General features: G+C 38.6%; 1 protein-coding gene across 8 annotated transcripts in view; it reads left to right on the plus strand.

The window, feature by feature from the left end:
* The window catches only part of PBRM1 (polybromo 1), a 108392-nt gene that overhangs the window by 73163 nt on the left and 19189 nt on the right, over positions 1–16040 (plus strand). For all 8 annotated transcript variants that reach the window (XM_081160317.1, XM_081160315.1, XM_081160312.1 and 5 more), the window contains 2 exons: positions 4371–4516; positions 5624–5781. In XM_081160317.1, the coding sequence (XP_081016443.1) occupies positions 4371–4516; positions 5624–5781 (304 nt within the window). The remainder of the gene's footprint in view (positions 1–4370; positions 4517–5623; positions 5782–16040) is intronic.

Below are 16040 nucleotides of genomic sequence, written 5' to 3' on the forward strand. Positions count from 1 at the left end.
TAGCATAAGTACAGTTACTGTATTTACCTATAATATTTTATTCATTTCTAAACTTAGAGTAAGTTCTTTCTTTGCTATGATTTAAAACTCAGTAGCCATAAAAGAAAAAAATTATTTTGATCATTTTATCAATTTGCAATCGGAAATAAAACAGTCGAAGGACTAATTTTTAATGTACGAAGAGCTCTTGGAAGTCTAAGAAAAAAGTAACACTAAAACAATAGGCAAAGGAACCAAATAGATCATTTACAGAAAGAAGGCAGCCAAAAGGTGTAAGAAAATGTGTTAATCTAATAATTTTCAAAATGCCTAACAAAGATTGGCATGAATTCTAAAAACATGCAGCCTGATGTGGGGCAACACACACTCCCTTCCCATTGATGACATTGCCTTTGACCCTGCAGTTTGGTGACAGGGAATGTGCTCCCACATAGTACTCAAATAGGTACATCAAAGGATATACAAGGAGTAACGTTAGTGTAGTTTGTAAAAGCAAAAACCCTAGACTAAACCCAAATGCCCATGAATAGCAATTAAGTTGTTATACATTTATATAATGCTAACTGCAGCCAATGAAAGGAATAAAATTAGGTCTATTATAGTAACATTGAAAATTTTCCAAGTGATGTGGGAAAAACTTGTTACTAAATAACAGGTTGCAGAATGAGATTTGGTTTATCATTATTCAAGAAATAGCCTTGGCTGGTGTTGCACAGTGGGTTGGAGCATCGCCCCGTACACCAAAACGTGGCGGGTTCGAGTCCCAGTCAGGGAACATACCCAGGTTGCACGTTCAATCCCCAGTCTGGGAGAGTACAGGAGGCAACCAGTGGATGTTTCTCTCTGACATCGATGTCTCCCTCTTCCTCATCCCCCCTTCTCTCTCTCTTTCTCTCCCTCTTCCTCTCTCTAAAGTCAATTTTTTTAAAAAAGAAAGAACAAAACTGTATGAATGTGAAAACACATGTAAAACTGTACTAAACTGGGTGGTTATCTCAGGTTAGATCACGTAAGACTTTTGTTTTTTAAGTTTTACACACTTTAATGTTTGAATTATTTCAAACAAATATAATTCATATAATCAAGAAAAACAAAGTTTTAAAATTGTTAATGTAAAAACGGGAGGAAAATGAATTCTTAGTGTCTCGGAAAAAATATTCATTTTTGTGTGCTAACACATAATATATCTTACATTTTACCGATATGTATGAGAATCACAGAGACATTAATTTTAGAAGAAGAAGAAATATCAGTGGAAGCCAATGTGAAATTAACTTAGATTTGTTATTTTTATTATTAGAATTGATAAGTTCCCAGGATCCTCTGTATGTATCAGTTACTATTTTATCTAATTATTTTGATATTGCATGGCCAGGACAAGTCATTCAGGACCTTTTTTAAAGAGTAACTTTAGGGCAGAACCCATTCCTAAAATAAAAAAGTATTTTTTTTAAATTATGGTTTATATACAATATATCAGTTTGAAGTGTGCAACATAGTGATTCAACACTTACAACGTGATCATCATGATAAGTCGAGTAAGCTGTCACTGTACAAAGTTATTACAGTACTATTGGCTATATTTTCTGTGCTGTCGATTACACACCCATGACATTTCTTTTATAACTGGAAGTTTGTAGCTCTTAATCCCCTTCACCTTTTCGCCCATCCCCTCTGGCAACCATCAGTTTGTTCTTTATGTCTGTGAGTGTGTTTTATTTGTTATGTTTTGTTAGATTCCACATGTACGTGAAATCATATGGTATTTGGCTTTCTCTGTCTGACTAATTTCACTTAACATAATACTTTCTAGATCTATCCATGTTGTTGCAGATGACAAAATTTCTTTTTTATGACTGAGTAATAGTTCATTTTGTATATTTGTGTGTGTGTGTGTATCACATCTTTATTCATCTATCAGTGGATGCCTAGGTTGCTTCCATGTCTTGACTATTTTAAATAATGCTGCAGTGGACACAGGGATGCATGTATCTTTCAAATTAGTACTTTTGTTTTCTTCAGACAGGTACCCAGAAGTAGAATTGCTATGTTGTATGATAGTTATATTTTTAATTTTTTAAGAAACCTTAATACTGTTTTCCATAGCAGTTGCACCAGTTTACAATCCCACTGACAGTGCAGGAGGGTTTCCTTTTTTCCAAATCCTAGCTAACACTTGTTATTTGTTGTCTTTTTTTTTATTTATATATATTTTTGTTAATTCTCACCTGAGGATATTTTTTCCATTGATTTTTAGAGAGAGTGGAAGGGGGTGGAGGGGAGAGAAAGAGAAAGAAAAAGAGAGAGAAAGAGAAAGAAACATCGATGTGACAGAGACACATCAATTGGTTGCCTCCCGTACACTCCCTGATGAGGGCTGGGGATCTAACCTGCAACCCAGGTACATGTCTTTGACTGGGAATCAAACCTGAGACCCTTCCCTACTCGACCAATGCTCTAACCACTGAGCAACATGAGCCAGGGCTTGTGTTTTTAATAGCCATTCTGACAGATATGAGGTGACATCTCATTGTGGTTTTGATTTGCATTTCCTTTATGATAGTGATGGCTGAGCATCTTTTCATGTGTCTGTATTTCTCCTTTGGAGAAATGTCTGTTCAGATCTGCCCATGTTTAATTGGATTGTTTGTTTTTGATGTTGAGTTGTATGAGTTCTTTATAAATTTTGGATATTAACCCTTATCAGATATATCACATGCAAATATCTTCTTCCATTCAGTAGGTTACCTTTTTGTTTTGTTGATGGTTTCCTTTGCTGTGCAGAAGCTATTTAGTTTGATGTAGTCCCATTTGTTTATATTTGCTTTTATTGCCCTTGCCCAAGGAGACCTGTAAAAAATATATATATATTGCTAAGAGGGATGTCAAAGACTTTACTTCTTATGTTTTCTTCTAGTAGTTTTATGATTTCAGGTCTTACATTTAAGCCTTTAACCCATTTTCAGGTTTTTTTTGTGTATGGTATATGAAAGTGGTCCAGTTTCATTTTTTTGCCTGTAGCTGTTCAGTTTTTCCAACACCATTTATTGAAAAGACTATCTTTTCCCTGTTTTATATTCTTGGCCTCCTTTGTCATAGATTAAATAACCAGAAAAGAGTATTTTTAACGTCAGGGGTTACTTTATTTATTTTTTAAATATATCCTTATTGATTTCAGAGAGAGGAAAGGAGAGAAAGAGATAGACAGAAACATCAATGATGAGAGAGTCATGGTGGATCGAGCCCGCAACACGGGCATGTGGCCTGACCGGATATCGAACCCCGATCGCCTGGATCCTAGGTTGGCGCTCAACCGCTGAGCCACGCCTGGCTGGGCAGGGGTTACTTTATATGTAGCTTCCATTTCAAGTGCCCTTTACCTCACATTTATGTGGAATCTCTTTCATTCTTAAGGATTTTCTCCAAAGACTATTTTAATACCACATTTGAAGTCATTAAGATCAAAACATTATATTATTCGAACACTCTAAAGGAGATTTTTTTCAATTTTGACATTTCAGATATTCTCAGAGAGACAGGGAGATGCAGTAGAATATTTTGGGGTGCTGAAGTTTCTTAGCTTTTATAAATTTTGGAGTTATAAAACTTAAAACCTGGCATTATGCTGATTGCCTATTAGGTTCCCAGTAAATGATGTTTCTTATTTCCATTAGTTAAGTTGTGGGTTTTTTTGCCACGAGTATAAAACAACAATAATAAATGGTTGTACTTTTAATGAGTCAGGCATTGTTTTATGTATCTACATGGATTGTGTCATTTAAGCTTCCTAACAACCCCACCTGGGTCAAGTAATTTGTCACAGCAGCCAGTAGGTAAGAGACCCTGTAGTTTATTCAATAACAGAAAATGTTTGGGTCACAGAGACTATGCTAGTCCTTTCTATTTTGAAATAAGCCAAAATGATTTTTTAAAAAATCTATTCATTGTTAATGTTAAGAAATTGAGAGCTCAGTAAATGTGAAAAGGAAGCTCGTTTAGAATTTGCTCCTTATACTCTATAATAATGCATGAATGAGACTGCTTCTGAATGCTAAGGCCTCTCCAGTGCTGCTGCTGCTGCTGTTGTTGTTTGCTAAAGGTTGTGGAAATAGAGGAAGGAGGGAGAGGGAAGTAAAAGCATCCTGGAGTAACATATGAAAATTAACTTGAAATTTAAAATAGATACAATATTTGATGAGGCTTAGTTTGAGTGCAGTAACCTAATCTTTTGGTTTCTTCTCTTCATTAAAGCTTCTATTTATAGTTATCTGTCTTTTAAGTTAAGATGAAGGAAAGTCTGTTTTCCTTTTTTACCTTCTCTCCTTCTTGATTGTCAGCTGCCTATCTGCAACCAGTTTCCTTTTCAACAGGAGAAAGAAGATGTCCCTGTGGAAATGTCCAATGGTGAACCAGGTTGCCACTACTTTGAGCAGCTCCGTTACAACGACATGTGGCTAAAGGTTGGCGACTGTGTCTTCATCAAGTCCCATGGCCTGGTGCGCCCTCGTGTGGGCAGGTGAGTATTATTGAAGTAGGGCAGATGAGGTTGGGTCTGGGAGATGTGGAGCCAGTAAAAAGAATTCATCACTCTTTAGGATGAAGACAGAAGTCTCTCCCTAGGTAACTTACCCAGTTTTCTTTCTCACCACACTTCCCCTGCTTATGCCTCTAGCCATACTTCCTTCTTTATATTCCTCCATGAAATCTTTTTCTTCTTCTACCATTTACTGAACTCTTCACCCTAAAATCTTCCTGCACGATTCATATGGTGAACTCCTTTAGCTTAAATTTGAAATGGTACTTCCTTAAGGAAACCTGTTCCTTACAGACTGGATTAGGTCTCCCTGTTACACACTCTCAGAGCACCATGTATTTCCTTCTCCTTGGAGCACACATCACATCATTATTCTCAGGTTCTGTATTGGACTACAAGTGCCCTGTGAGTAGGCACCCTCTCTTTTTGTTCTCCTTTGTATTCCCTGTTCCAAACATAGTGCATGAAACATAGTAAGGGCTCAGATATTTGAGTGAACAAATAAATGGATGAAAGTATGGTTGGATGTCATAAAACAACAGTAAAGGAGTAGGGACAGAGCTGGGCAGTTGAGGATAATACTTAAGAACAGGAGTTGATTCCAAGAGATCTTGGTTTAAGCCCCAGCCCTGCTAGTTTCAAATGATTTCCAAATGACTTACTTCTCTTAGTCAGTGTCCCCGTATTTGTTTCATCATTCACCAGTCATTTATTACACACCTTCCATTTGCCACAGTCTAAGGGTACATTAGTGAATAAAATAGACAGATATCCTTAGTCCCATGGATCTTTGTACTAGTGGGAAGACAAAAAATAAACATCGTGAATAAGTAAGGTATACAGTACATACCATGGTTAAAGTATTTTTTTCCCCTGAGATGAATAGCCAGATCTTCATTTCTCTTTTTCCAAGTATCTTCTCATGTGCTTAAAGGGGGGAAATTCAAGGCAATCATCAAAATAACCAGTGAAATTTCTCTATATATTAAATTTTTGGTTAATGGTATTGTTAGATTAATCGTTCAAGAATGAAACTCATTCGAATTTTATTTTAATGGAATTTCTCCCCCTCTCTTACCCTCCCCCAAGAATTGAAAAGGTATGGGTCCGAGATGGAGCTGCATATTTTTATGGCCCCATCTTCATTCACCCAGAAGAGACGGAACATGAGCCCACAAAAATGTTCTACAAAAAAGAAGTGTTTCTGAGTAATCTGGAAGAAACCTGCCCTATGACGTGTATTCTGGGTAGGTACTTAATGCCATTTCATTTAATTACATTCATTCCACAAGAGTCGATTAGATACTTCTTTGCTAGGCACTGTTGTAGGTGCTAGTTATACAGCAACAAACAAACCAAAGTCTCTGCTCTTTTAGAGACTTATGATGGGGCAGAGGCTGGGGACTCAGTAAATTAAAATTAAATATATAGGACATCAGGCAGTCATTAGGACTCTGAAAGAGTAAAGCAGAGGGAGAGGAGGATAGAGGTTAATGTTGAGGGGAGGTCCTGCTTTAGGTAATGTGGCCAATCAAAGCCTCTCTGATAGATGACATATGAATAGAGCCCTAAAGGAAGTGAGGAAGAAAACCATTTGAATACTTGAGATTTTACTCCTTTTAGCCACAGCAAACACCAAATGCAAAGACCTTAAGGCAGAATATCTGGGCCTGTTTGAGAACAGTAAGCAAGCTGAGTGACTGGAGCAGGGCCAGGGGGGTGTGGCAGGGAATGAGCCCTCTGAGATGGCTCAACACCAAATCACGACAGGTCTTGCAGACAGTGCAGAGATTGAGTTTACAGCAGATAGGAAGTCCTGTGAGGGGTCTGTGCAGAGAGGCAGTGTGATCCCACATATGCATCAGAGGAATCACTGTGGCTGCGGTTTAGAGAGTATGTTGTAAGAATGAGGTGGGAAGCAGGAAGAGCAGTTAAAAGACTTTTACAGTCTTTGTTGGACTCTTAACCAATGTTATTGTCTCCATTCCAGAAATAGGAAGGACTCTTGTTTTGGTTTCTGTTCCATCTTCCTGAGTGTTCACGGTGACATTCTGCTTTTCAGATCTAGATATATGCATCATATACTGCCATCATTTTCAGCTAAATTGTTTTTGGTGTGAATTTTTCAGAATTGGATGTGATAAACACATCCAATTTATAGTTAAACACATTTTCTTCTCCCCACTCTGTGGCAAGGACCCTGCAAAGGCTAGTGAAGTTATTAAATACTTCTTGAGTTTCTGCAGCAGAGGATGTCTTCCCTTGTAGCTTGTGATTCATACTAAAACAGTGCCCTAGAGCCTTACTCCCTAGTGTAAACCCAGCCTGGAGTCAAAGGGAGCATAACAGAGGTGAAATTAAAGCCTCCTTTGTGAGAGCAACCGTATCATTTATTGGTTTTTAGTGATTTTCTTAGTGACTAATCTGGAGATTACATCTTAAGTTTATGACAGTCTAGTTTGAATTAATACGAACTTAGCTTCATTAGTATACAGACACTTCTCTACAGCTTAATTTCTCTCCCTTTGTGTTGTCAGGAATTACCTTTTTATATTTTGTGTGTCCATTAACATAGATATTTTCCCCCCCATGGTTTTATTTATTTTGCTTTTACATTTTTAATTTTTTTTTTCAATTACAGTTGATATGCGGTATTATATTAGTTACAGGTGTACACTCGAGTGATTAGATATTCTATAACTTACTAAGTGATTATCCTGATAAATGTTGTACCCATCTGACACCATACATAGTTATTAGAATATTATTGACTATTCCCTATGCTGTACTGTACATCCCCATGACTATTCTGTAACTACCAATTTGTACTTCTCAATCCCTTCACCTTTTTCACTCATCCACCCCGAACCACCCCACCACTCCAGTCTGGCAATTGTCAAAATGTTTTCTGTATCCATGAGTCTGTTTCTGTTCTGCTTATTTCTTTTGTTTTTTAGATTCAATTGTTGATAGACAGGTATTTATTGCCGTATTATTGTCCATATTTCTTCCTCCTCCTCCTCCTCCTCTTCTTCATTTCATGTAATACGGGTTTGGTGGTGATGAGCTCCTTTAGCTGCTGCTTGTCTGGGAAGCTCTTACTCCTTCGGTTCTAAATGATAGCTTTGCCGAGTAGAGTAATCTTGGTTGTAGGTTCTTGCTTTTCATCACTTTGAATATTTCTTGCCACTCCCTTCTGACCTGCAAAGTTTCTTTTAGGAAATCAGCTGACAGTCTTATGAGAGCTTCTTTGTAGGTAACCAACTGCTTGTCTCTTGCTACTTTTAAGATTCTTTGTCTTTAACCTTTTGCATTTTAATTATGATGTGTCTTGGCGTGGGCCTATTTGGGTTCCCCTTGTCTGGAACTCTGCGCTTCCTGGACTTGTATGAACATTTCCTTCACCAAGTTAGGGAACTTTTCTGTCATTTTTTCAAATAGATTTTCAATTTTTTGCTCTCTTTCTTCTCTTTCCATTACCCCCATGGTGCAATATTGGTAAACTTGAAGTCGTCCTAGAGACTCCTTGCACTATCTTCACTTTTCTGGATTCTTTTGATTTTTTTCCCGTTCTGATTGGGTATTTTTTGGTTCCTTATATTCCAAAGTGCTGTTTTGATCCTCAGCTTTATCTCCTCTATTGATTCTCTTTAAAGTATTCTTCATTTCAGTTAGTGTATCCTTCATTTCTGACTGGTTCATTTTTATGGTCCCCATGTCCTTTTTTAGGCAGTTAAAATTCTGAGTTCATCTACTCTTCCCCTAAGTTTATTGAGCATTCTGATATCAGTGTTTTAAACTCTGCATCGTAGATTGCTTGTCTCCATTTTGTTTAGTTCTTTTTCTTGAGTTTTGTTCTATTTTATTTGAGACATGTTTCTTTGTTTCCTCATTTTGGCAGCCTCCTGTGTTTGTTTCTGTGTACTAGATAGAGCTGCTGTGTCTCCTGAGCTTGGTAGAGTGGCCTAATGTAATAGTTGTTCTGTAGGGTCCAGTGGCACAGCCTCCTCATTCACTCAAGCTGGGAACTCCAGGTGCACCCCTAGCCCCTTGTGGGCTATATACACCCCCTATTTTAGTTGAGCCTTTATTGCTCTCGACATGTCAAGAAGGATTTACCCCCATGTTAATCAGCTGCAATGACTGGCTGTAACCATTGTGGAGTATCAGCTGTGTTGGGAGCCTACCCCATGGAGCAGAACTTACTTCAGTGGGGCTCTGGTGCCTGCTGAGTCTGCCCCTTTACTGTGTTGCTTGTGGAGGTGGTTGGATGGTGCTTCAATGTGGTCTGAAGCTGTCCACATGGTGCACTGGCTCTGGAGCCTCCCAGGAAGTGCAGGCCGAGGTCTGGTGCCACCTGTGCTCTGCCCAGGGCCACCAGGCATTAGCTACAAAGCAATCTGCAGACAGCTGCTACTTGTGCTGGCTTTGGAGGTGTCCCTGAGAGGCCAAGCTTGGAACCAAGGCCGACTGCTGCTAGTGCCTGGCTTGGGGCCACTTAGCAAGAGGTACACTTAGCAAGAGGGCCAGGGCACCCCCCGGCCAAAAGCTGCTTGTTCGAGAGATTTTAAGAAATTCTGAAGCATGAGCCAAGACAGGCCATTCACACAGAAAAGTCACTGGAAACAGCTTGGGTGGGCCAGAAAGTTAGGTGGAGCAGGGTCTCAGGGAATCACCAGGGTGGGAAAACAGTGATAGCCAGGTCGATGGAGGCTCAGATTCGGTGCATACCTGCAGGCTTTGTGTTGGAAGGATACAGAAAAGGAACAGTGGCCTCTCCCAGCACTTCTTTCTGGAAGAAAACTGCCCCTCACCCCCACCTATCACCCTGATGCTGGACCATTCAGTTCCTCCCTGTATGTCTCTGGTGCCTTTCAAGCCACTGCCCGAGCGCTGAAGCTCAGAGGGAGTGAGTCTGAGTAAGTCTGTGTGAGGCCTTTTAAGAGGAACTGTGTGGGACTCCAGCAGCCCTTTGTCTCACTCAGCCACAGTCTCCACTGGATTTTACAGCCAGAAGTCATGGGAACTTCTCTTCCTGACACTGGAACCATGGGCTGGGAGTCTTGGTGTGGGGCTGGGACCCCCTCACTCCTCAGCGGGTACTTCTGCAGCCAAGACATCCCTCCCAATTTTTATCCACCACTTGTGAGTGTGGGACCAGACTATTTCTTGTCTCTCCCTTCCTACCAGTCTCAAAAAGTGGCTGCTGCTTTATATCCTTAGTTTTAGGACTTCCATTCAGCTAGATTTCAGGAGGTTCTAAATGATGGTTGTTCTGTATTTTAATTGTAATTTTGATATGATTGTGAGAGGATGAGGGTACCACATTTACCCATGTTGCTGTCTTGACCGGAAACCCCATAGATTTCTGATTTTTGCTTTATGCATTTGTCTTTAAAATCATATTAGAGAAAAAAGGCATTAACAAACCAAAAATATAATATTGGCTTTTATATTTACCTATGTTTTTACCTTTACTGGTGTTTTTAATTTTTTTATGTGGCTTCAAGTTATTGTCTAATGTCCTTTCACTTGAGCCTGAAGGACTCCCTTTAGCGTTTCTCGTAAAGCAGGTCTGCTAGCAACAAGTTCCCTCATCTTTTGTTTATCTGGCAATGTCTTGATTCCTTGTTCATTTTTGAAGAATTCTTTTGCTGGATATAGAATTCTCCATTGAGTGTTTGTTTGTTTGTTTGTTTTTAATATGTCATTATTAATTTTAGAGAGAGGAAGGGAAAGGGAGAGAGAGAGATAGGAACATCAGTGATGAGAGTGTCATTGATCAGCCACCTCCTGCACACCCCCCACTGGGGATCAAGCTCAAAGCCTGGGCATGTACCCTGACCAGGAACCGAACCAAGATCTCCTGAATCATAGGTTGACACACAACCGCTGAGCCACACTGGCCAGGCTCCATTTACAGTTTTTTTTTCTTTTATGTCTTTCATCAAACTTGGGAAGTTTTTGATCACTATTTCTTCAGATACTTTTTTCTGCCCCTTTCTGTCTTGTTCTCCTTCCTGGATTCTCATTATGCCTGTGTTGGTATGTTTAATGGTGTATCACAGGTCTCTTAGAATCTGTTCTTTTTCTTTATTTTCTTCTTTCTTTTTCTCAGACTGGTAACTTCTATTGACCTGTTTCAAGTACACTGATTCTTCTACCTGTTCAGATCTTGTGTTGAGCACCTGTTGTGAATTTTTCATTTTACTTGTTGTGTTTTAGCTCTAGAATTTTTATTTAGTGTTTACAATTTCTGTCTCTTTATTGATATTCTGTGTTTGGTGGAACATCATCCTGGTTTCCTTCTTTGTCTGTGGTTTCCTTTAGCTCTTTGAACATATTAGAGACAGTTGATTTAAAGTCTTTGTCTAGTAAGTCCAGTATCTGAGCTTTCTTATGGACAGTATCTGTTCATTTCTTTTTATCCTGTGAATGAACCATACTTTCTTGTTTCTTACCATGCCTTAAAATTTTTTGTTGAAAACTAGTCAGTTTGAATATTATAATGTGATAACTCTGGAAATTAGATTCTCCCCCCTCCTCTGGCTTTGTTATTACTGCTTATTGTGGGCTGCAGTTGCTTATTTAGTAACTTTCTAAACTATTTTTTTGTTGTTGATTTGAGAGAGAGAGGGGAAAGGGGAGAGAAACATCAATCAGCTGCTTCCTGCATGCCCCCCCCCACGGGATCGAGCCCACAACCCAGGCATGTGCCTTGACCAGGAATTAAACCAGCAACCTCTCGGTGCATGGGACGATGCTCAACCAACGGAGCCACACCAGCTAGGGCTCTAAACTATTTTTTAAAGACTGTGTTCTTTTTCGTGTGTGGTCACTGAAGTCTCTGTTCTGCTAGCTAGTGATTTTTAACAGAGATTTTCTTTTTTTATATATATATATATATATCTTTTAATTGATTTATTAGAGAGAGAGTAAGGGAGAGGGAGAGAGAAACATCAGTGTGAGAGCATAACATCAATTGGCTGCCTCCTGCATGCCCCCTACCAGGGTTTGAGCCACAACCTGGGCATGTGCCCTGACCAGGAATCAAACTGGCAATCTTTTGGTGTATGGGATGACATCTAACCAACTGAGCCACACCGGCCAGGGCAACAGATTTTCTTAAATGCTTGGATTGAAAAAACAAAAACAAAAAATTCCCAGTCTTTACAACTGCATACTGTGTCTGAATTGGAACACACCTTCAACACTCAGCCTGGAATTTTACAACTCTGCTTTTGCCTTTACTTCCTGTTTCCACAGGGATTGACAGTCAATCAAAGGAAAGAGCTTAGGGCCTTCTCAGGTCTTTTCTGAGTATGCACCCTGACCATGACATGAGCATGGCTTTATAGATTCCTAGGAATATGTGGAAGGTTTTCAAAACTCACTCCCCAGCTTTTTCTTCCCAGAATTTTCATCATGTCTGCTGTTTTCCCCAACTGGCATCCTTATTCCCAGCTGGCAGGAGCTGGTTCATTTGCTTTAAGTGTTTTTAGCAAAAGTACCAAAGCCCTTTGTCTGACCTTTGGAATTCCAAAAAGGAGAGAGTTCTAGGTCAGGTGAAATGAAGGCAAGCCTTTTGCGTTAGTTCTTCAGAAGCCGCCCAAAAGGTCAAAACATACAACCACAATTCTTTGAGAACAAAGACTGCTCTGCTCCTTCCAGTACCAGATACTCACACCAGGAACCCAGTCTGCCATCTTCTAGGTTGCAGCTGAAACAGAAGGGGAGGGGGTAAGTTAAAATGCCACAAAGCTCTCCTACTAGGTTTGGGCACTTTTTTTCTTGATTAAGCATTCACTTGGTTGTTGTAAACCTTTGGCTATTTTCCAGTGTTTGATTCTACAATTTTTGCTAGCTTTTCTCAGCGTTTCTGTGAGGGAATGGCTCTTGGATCTCTCAGTTTTTACTATCACTTGGAGTAATTACTTTTAATAGATGCCTCTTAGAATGTGTTGCATGCTCTTTAAAAAAACAAAACAAAAAGAATGTGTTGCGTGCTCTAGTTTATCAGCTAGTTTTATATCCAGGACATCATTTCTTTCTCACCATGACCCTGTACAAAAATACTGATATTCTCAGAAAGGTGATCTTAAATCCAAGAAATGGGCCAGAACTAAAAGCCAAGTCTTCTCATTTCTATTTCTGTACTGGCGTTTAGATTGCCAGCCAACTGGGACACTTGTGAGAGTGAAAGGAGCTGCCAGTAGTACTAGTCAGAACAAGAGGCATACAGTAAGATGTTACTTCATCTTGAGGTAAACCCAAGAGAAAATGTATCTAGTGATAACAAAATGGGATTATATACCCAGTTTGTGGATTTCACTATCTACTCCCCATGGAAGGAAAAGGGGTTTGGCACATTTTATTTTGACTTTTAAATGCAAGGAGGCAGATCTTTTTAAAAATTAATTTCTGTAAAAAGTAGTAATTTAAAGTATTTAAATTTAAGCTTTAGAGGATTTATCAATTTTGTTGTGTTAACTATACACACTGCTGAATGTAAATCTCATTTTTGTCTCTAAAACAAATGTTTTAAAGACAATTAGGGAAGGTATAATTTTTTCCATCTTTTGTAATATAGACCTAGTGGACCTATTTCTCTTATGAGATTATCCTGTTTTTCTAACTACTATACGTATATATGCTTTCTTTTTCTGTTCTGTTTATGGAGTTGTCTTCAGTAACTTAAATGGTAATCAAATGGCCACAGAGAAGTTGCCTTTGGGAATGAACATGGCTGCCTAGCAGAGAGGGTTTCCACCTTTAGATATTTTGATGATAAAATTTCCAGGAACTTGGGCTCCCGAAACATGTCAATTTCTAATTTATTTGAAGATTCTGTTTTCATCATAGTTTTCTTAATGCTATTTTAACTGAAAAACTGTTACTAGTAAAGTGAGAAAAATGGAAAGTGTTTTAAAGATTAGAAAGAAAAATAAATTTTACTAAGACATAATTAGATACATAGACAATCCAACAGACATTCAGATAAACTATTAGAATTAATAAATGAAAATGGCCCTAGCCAGTTTCGCTCAGTGGTTAGAGCGTCAGCCTGTGGACTACAGGGTCGTAGGTTCAATTCCGGCCAAGCGCACGAAATTGGTTGCAGGCTCAATCCCCGTCCCTTGTCAGGGCTCATGCTGGAGGCAACCAGTTGATGTGTCTTACATCAATGTTTCCCTCCCCCTCCCCCCTCCCCCCTCCCTCCCTCTCTCTCTCTCCCCCCCTCCCCTCCTCCCTGTCCCCCCCCACTCTCTCTGAAAAGCAATGGAAAAAATATCCTTGGGTGAGGATTAAAATAAATAAATAAATAAATATGTCAAGATCATTTACATTTCTTTTTATCATCGAGTAATTGGAAATATACCATTTACATTAAATACCTAGGAATAAGTCTTTAAAAAGATGTACACACACAATTGTAAGAAAATTATTGAAATTAAAGAATACCTAAAAAACGAAGTGATCCATCATGGGTTTTTTGTTGTTGTTGCTGTTTAAATACATTTTTATTGATTTTAGAGAGAGAGCAAGGGAGATAGATAGAGAGATAAAAACATCAGTGGGCTGCCTCTTGCACGCCCCCTAATGGAGATCAAGCCTAAAACCCGGGCATGTGCCCTGACTGGGAATTGAACCAGTAACTTCATGGTTCATGGGTTGATGTTCAACCACTGAGCCACACTGGTTGAGCAATCCATCATGTTTATAGCTGGAAGAATCATTATAAAAATGTCAGTTCTCCCCAAATTGATTTATAGATTCATTGCGGTTCCATTCAAAATCCAGTAGGTTTTTATAAATTTTTTATGCTTTATTTAATGATGCTTTCTAAACTTTTATATTTCTCTGTCTTTTGAGGGCCAGTCAGGGCACAGAGACACCACATCCATTCCAAGGCCACCAGTCATTTTTACTCTTTAGCTGTGAGAAGAATTTTTTCCCTTTCCAAATCTTTATTTTTCCTTCTGTGAAACATAGAAAATAATAACTGTCCTTCTCTGAATTGAAAAGCCTTTAGATTATGTAAGTAAAGTATTATGTAAGTCCAAGGCAGTGATAGTGTATAACTGTAGCTATTTTAAGCTTCTAAAATGTTTCTGACCTGTTGTTCCATTTTTTACAAGTTTTGCTAAGTTGTTAGTTATGAACACTCCTATTAAGTTCAAGAACAAAATAGGGATGTTCTTATCACTCTCATTAACATTGTTCTAGAGGTACAGTACTAGCCAGCACAGTTAGAAGTAAGAAACAAAAATCTAAAATAAGGTAATTTAGATGAAAACTTAAGAGAATCAATTATACAACCATGACACACAGTAAGATGATTGAGTTTAAAACTAATAAAAAAATTTCATTAAAAGATTCAGCCCTGGCCATTGTGACCCAGTGGGTAGAGCATCGGCCCACACAGTGAAGGGTTTCAGGTTCAATTCCCAGTCAAGAGCATGTGTCTGGGCTGCAGTTAGCTCTCCACCATGTCCAGGGCACGTGCAGGAGGCAACCAGTAAATGTGTCTCTTACATTGATGTTTCTCTGTCTCTCTCCACCTCCTTCCTTCCACACTCTGAAAAGCAATGGAAAAAATTTTGTCGGGTGAGGATTAACAACAAAAAAAGATTCAATAAAAAAATATTATACCTTGGGATAAATTTAAAGGAAATTTTTTTAAAATATGTTTTTACTGATTTTCAGATAGAGAGGAAGGGAGACGGAAATAGATAGAAACTTCAATGAGAGAGAAACGTCTGTCAGCTGCCTCCTGCACGCCCCCTACTGGGGATCGAGCCTGCAACCCAGGCATGTGCCCCAACCAGGAATCAAATTAGTGATCTCTTGGCGCATGGGATGATGCTCAGTCCACTGTGCCACACCGGCCAGGGCTGTATAAAGAAAGTTTTAAAATGCCACCTTTAATACATTTAAAAGGGAATCGCCTGAACAAATTGAAAAGCATACCATGTGCTTGACTAAGAAGCCTCAACATCGTAGAGATATTTGTTTTCTCTAATCTTTAATGTGATCCCAGTAGATAAACCAATTGGAATTTTCTTGTGACAAACTTGGGACTAAATAAACTGATTTTTAAAATCATGTCAAAAAATAAAATAAAAGTCAGGAAAATTCTGAAAAGCATAGTGGGGAGGGGGGGTGTTCTATTATAACACTGTAGTAATTTATTTATATGATATATGAGGAAAAGATGGATTTTTCTCTAACTGGTATTTAGAAAAATACAGCCATTTAGAAAAAATAAAATTGTATCCATTCGTTTCATTAACTTTAGAATAAATTTCCAGATGAATTACAGGTTTAAATGAAATAAAATGAAGCAGCAAAGATAACAAAAAAATGATGGGAGAAAAGTTTTTATAACCTTTGGCCTAAAACCCAGAATCAATGCAAGTAAAGATTTATAAATTCAATTATGTAGAAGTTAAGATGTTTGCATAGCCAAAACTGATAGAAGCAAAGACAAATGGCAACTTTTGGG

This window comes from Miniopterus schreibersii (genome assembly GCF_964146895.1).
Source record: "Miniopterus schreibersii genome assembly, chromosome: 15".
NCBI classification, from domain to species: domain Eukaryota; kingdom Metazoa; phylum Chordata; class Mammalia; order Chiroptera; family Miniopteridae; genus Miniopterus; species Miniopterus schreibersii.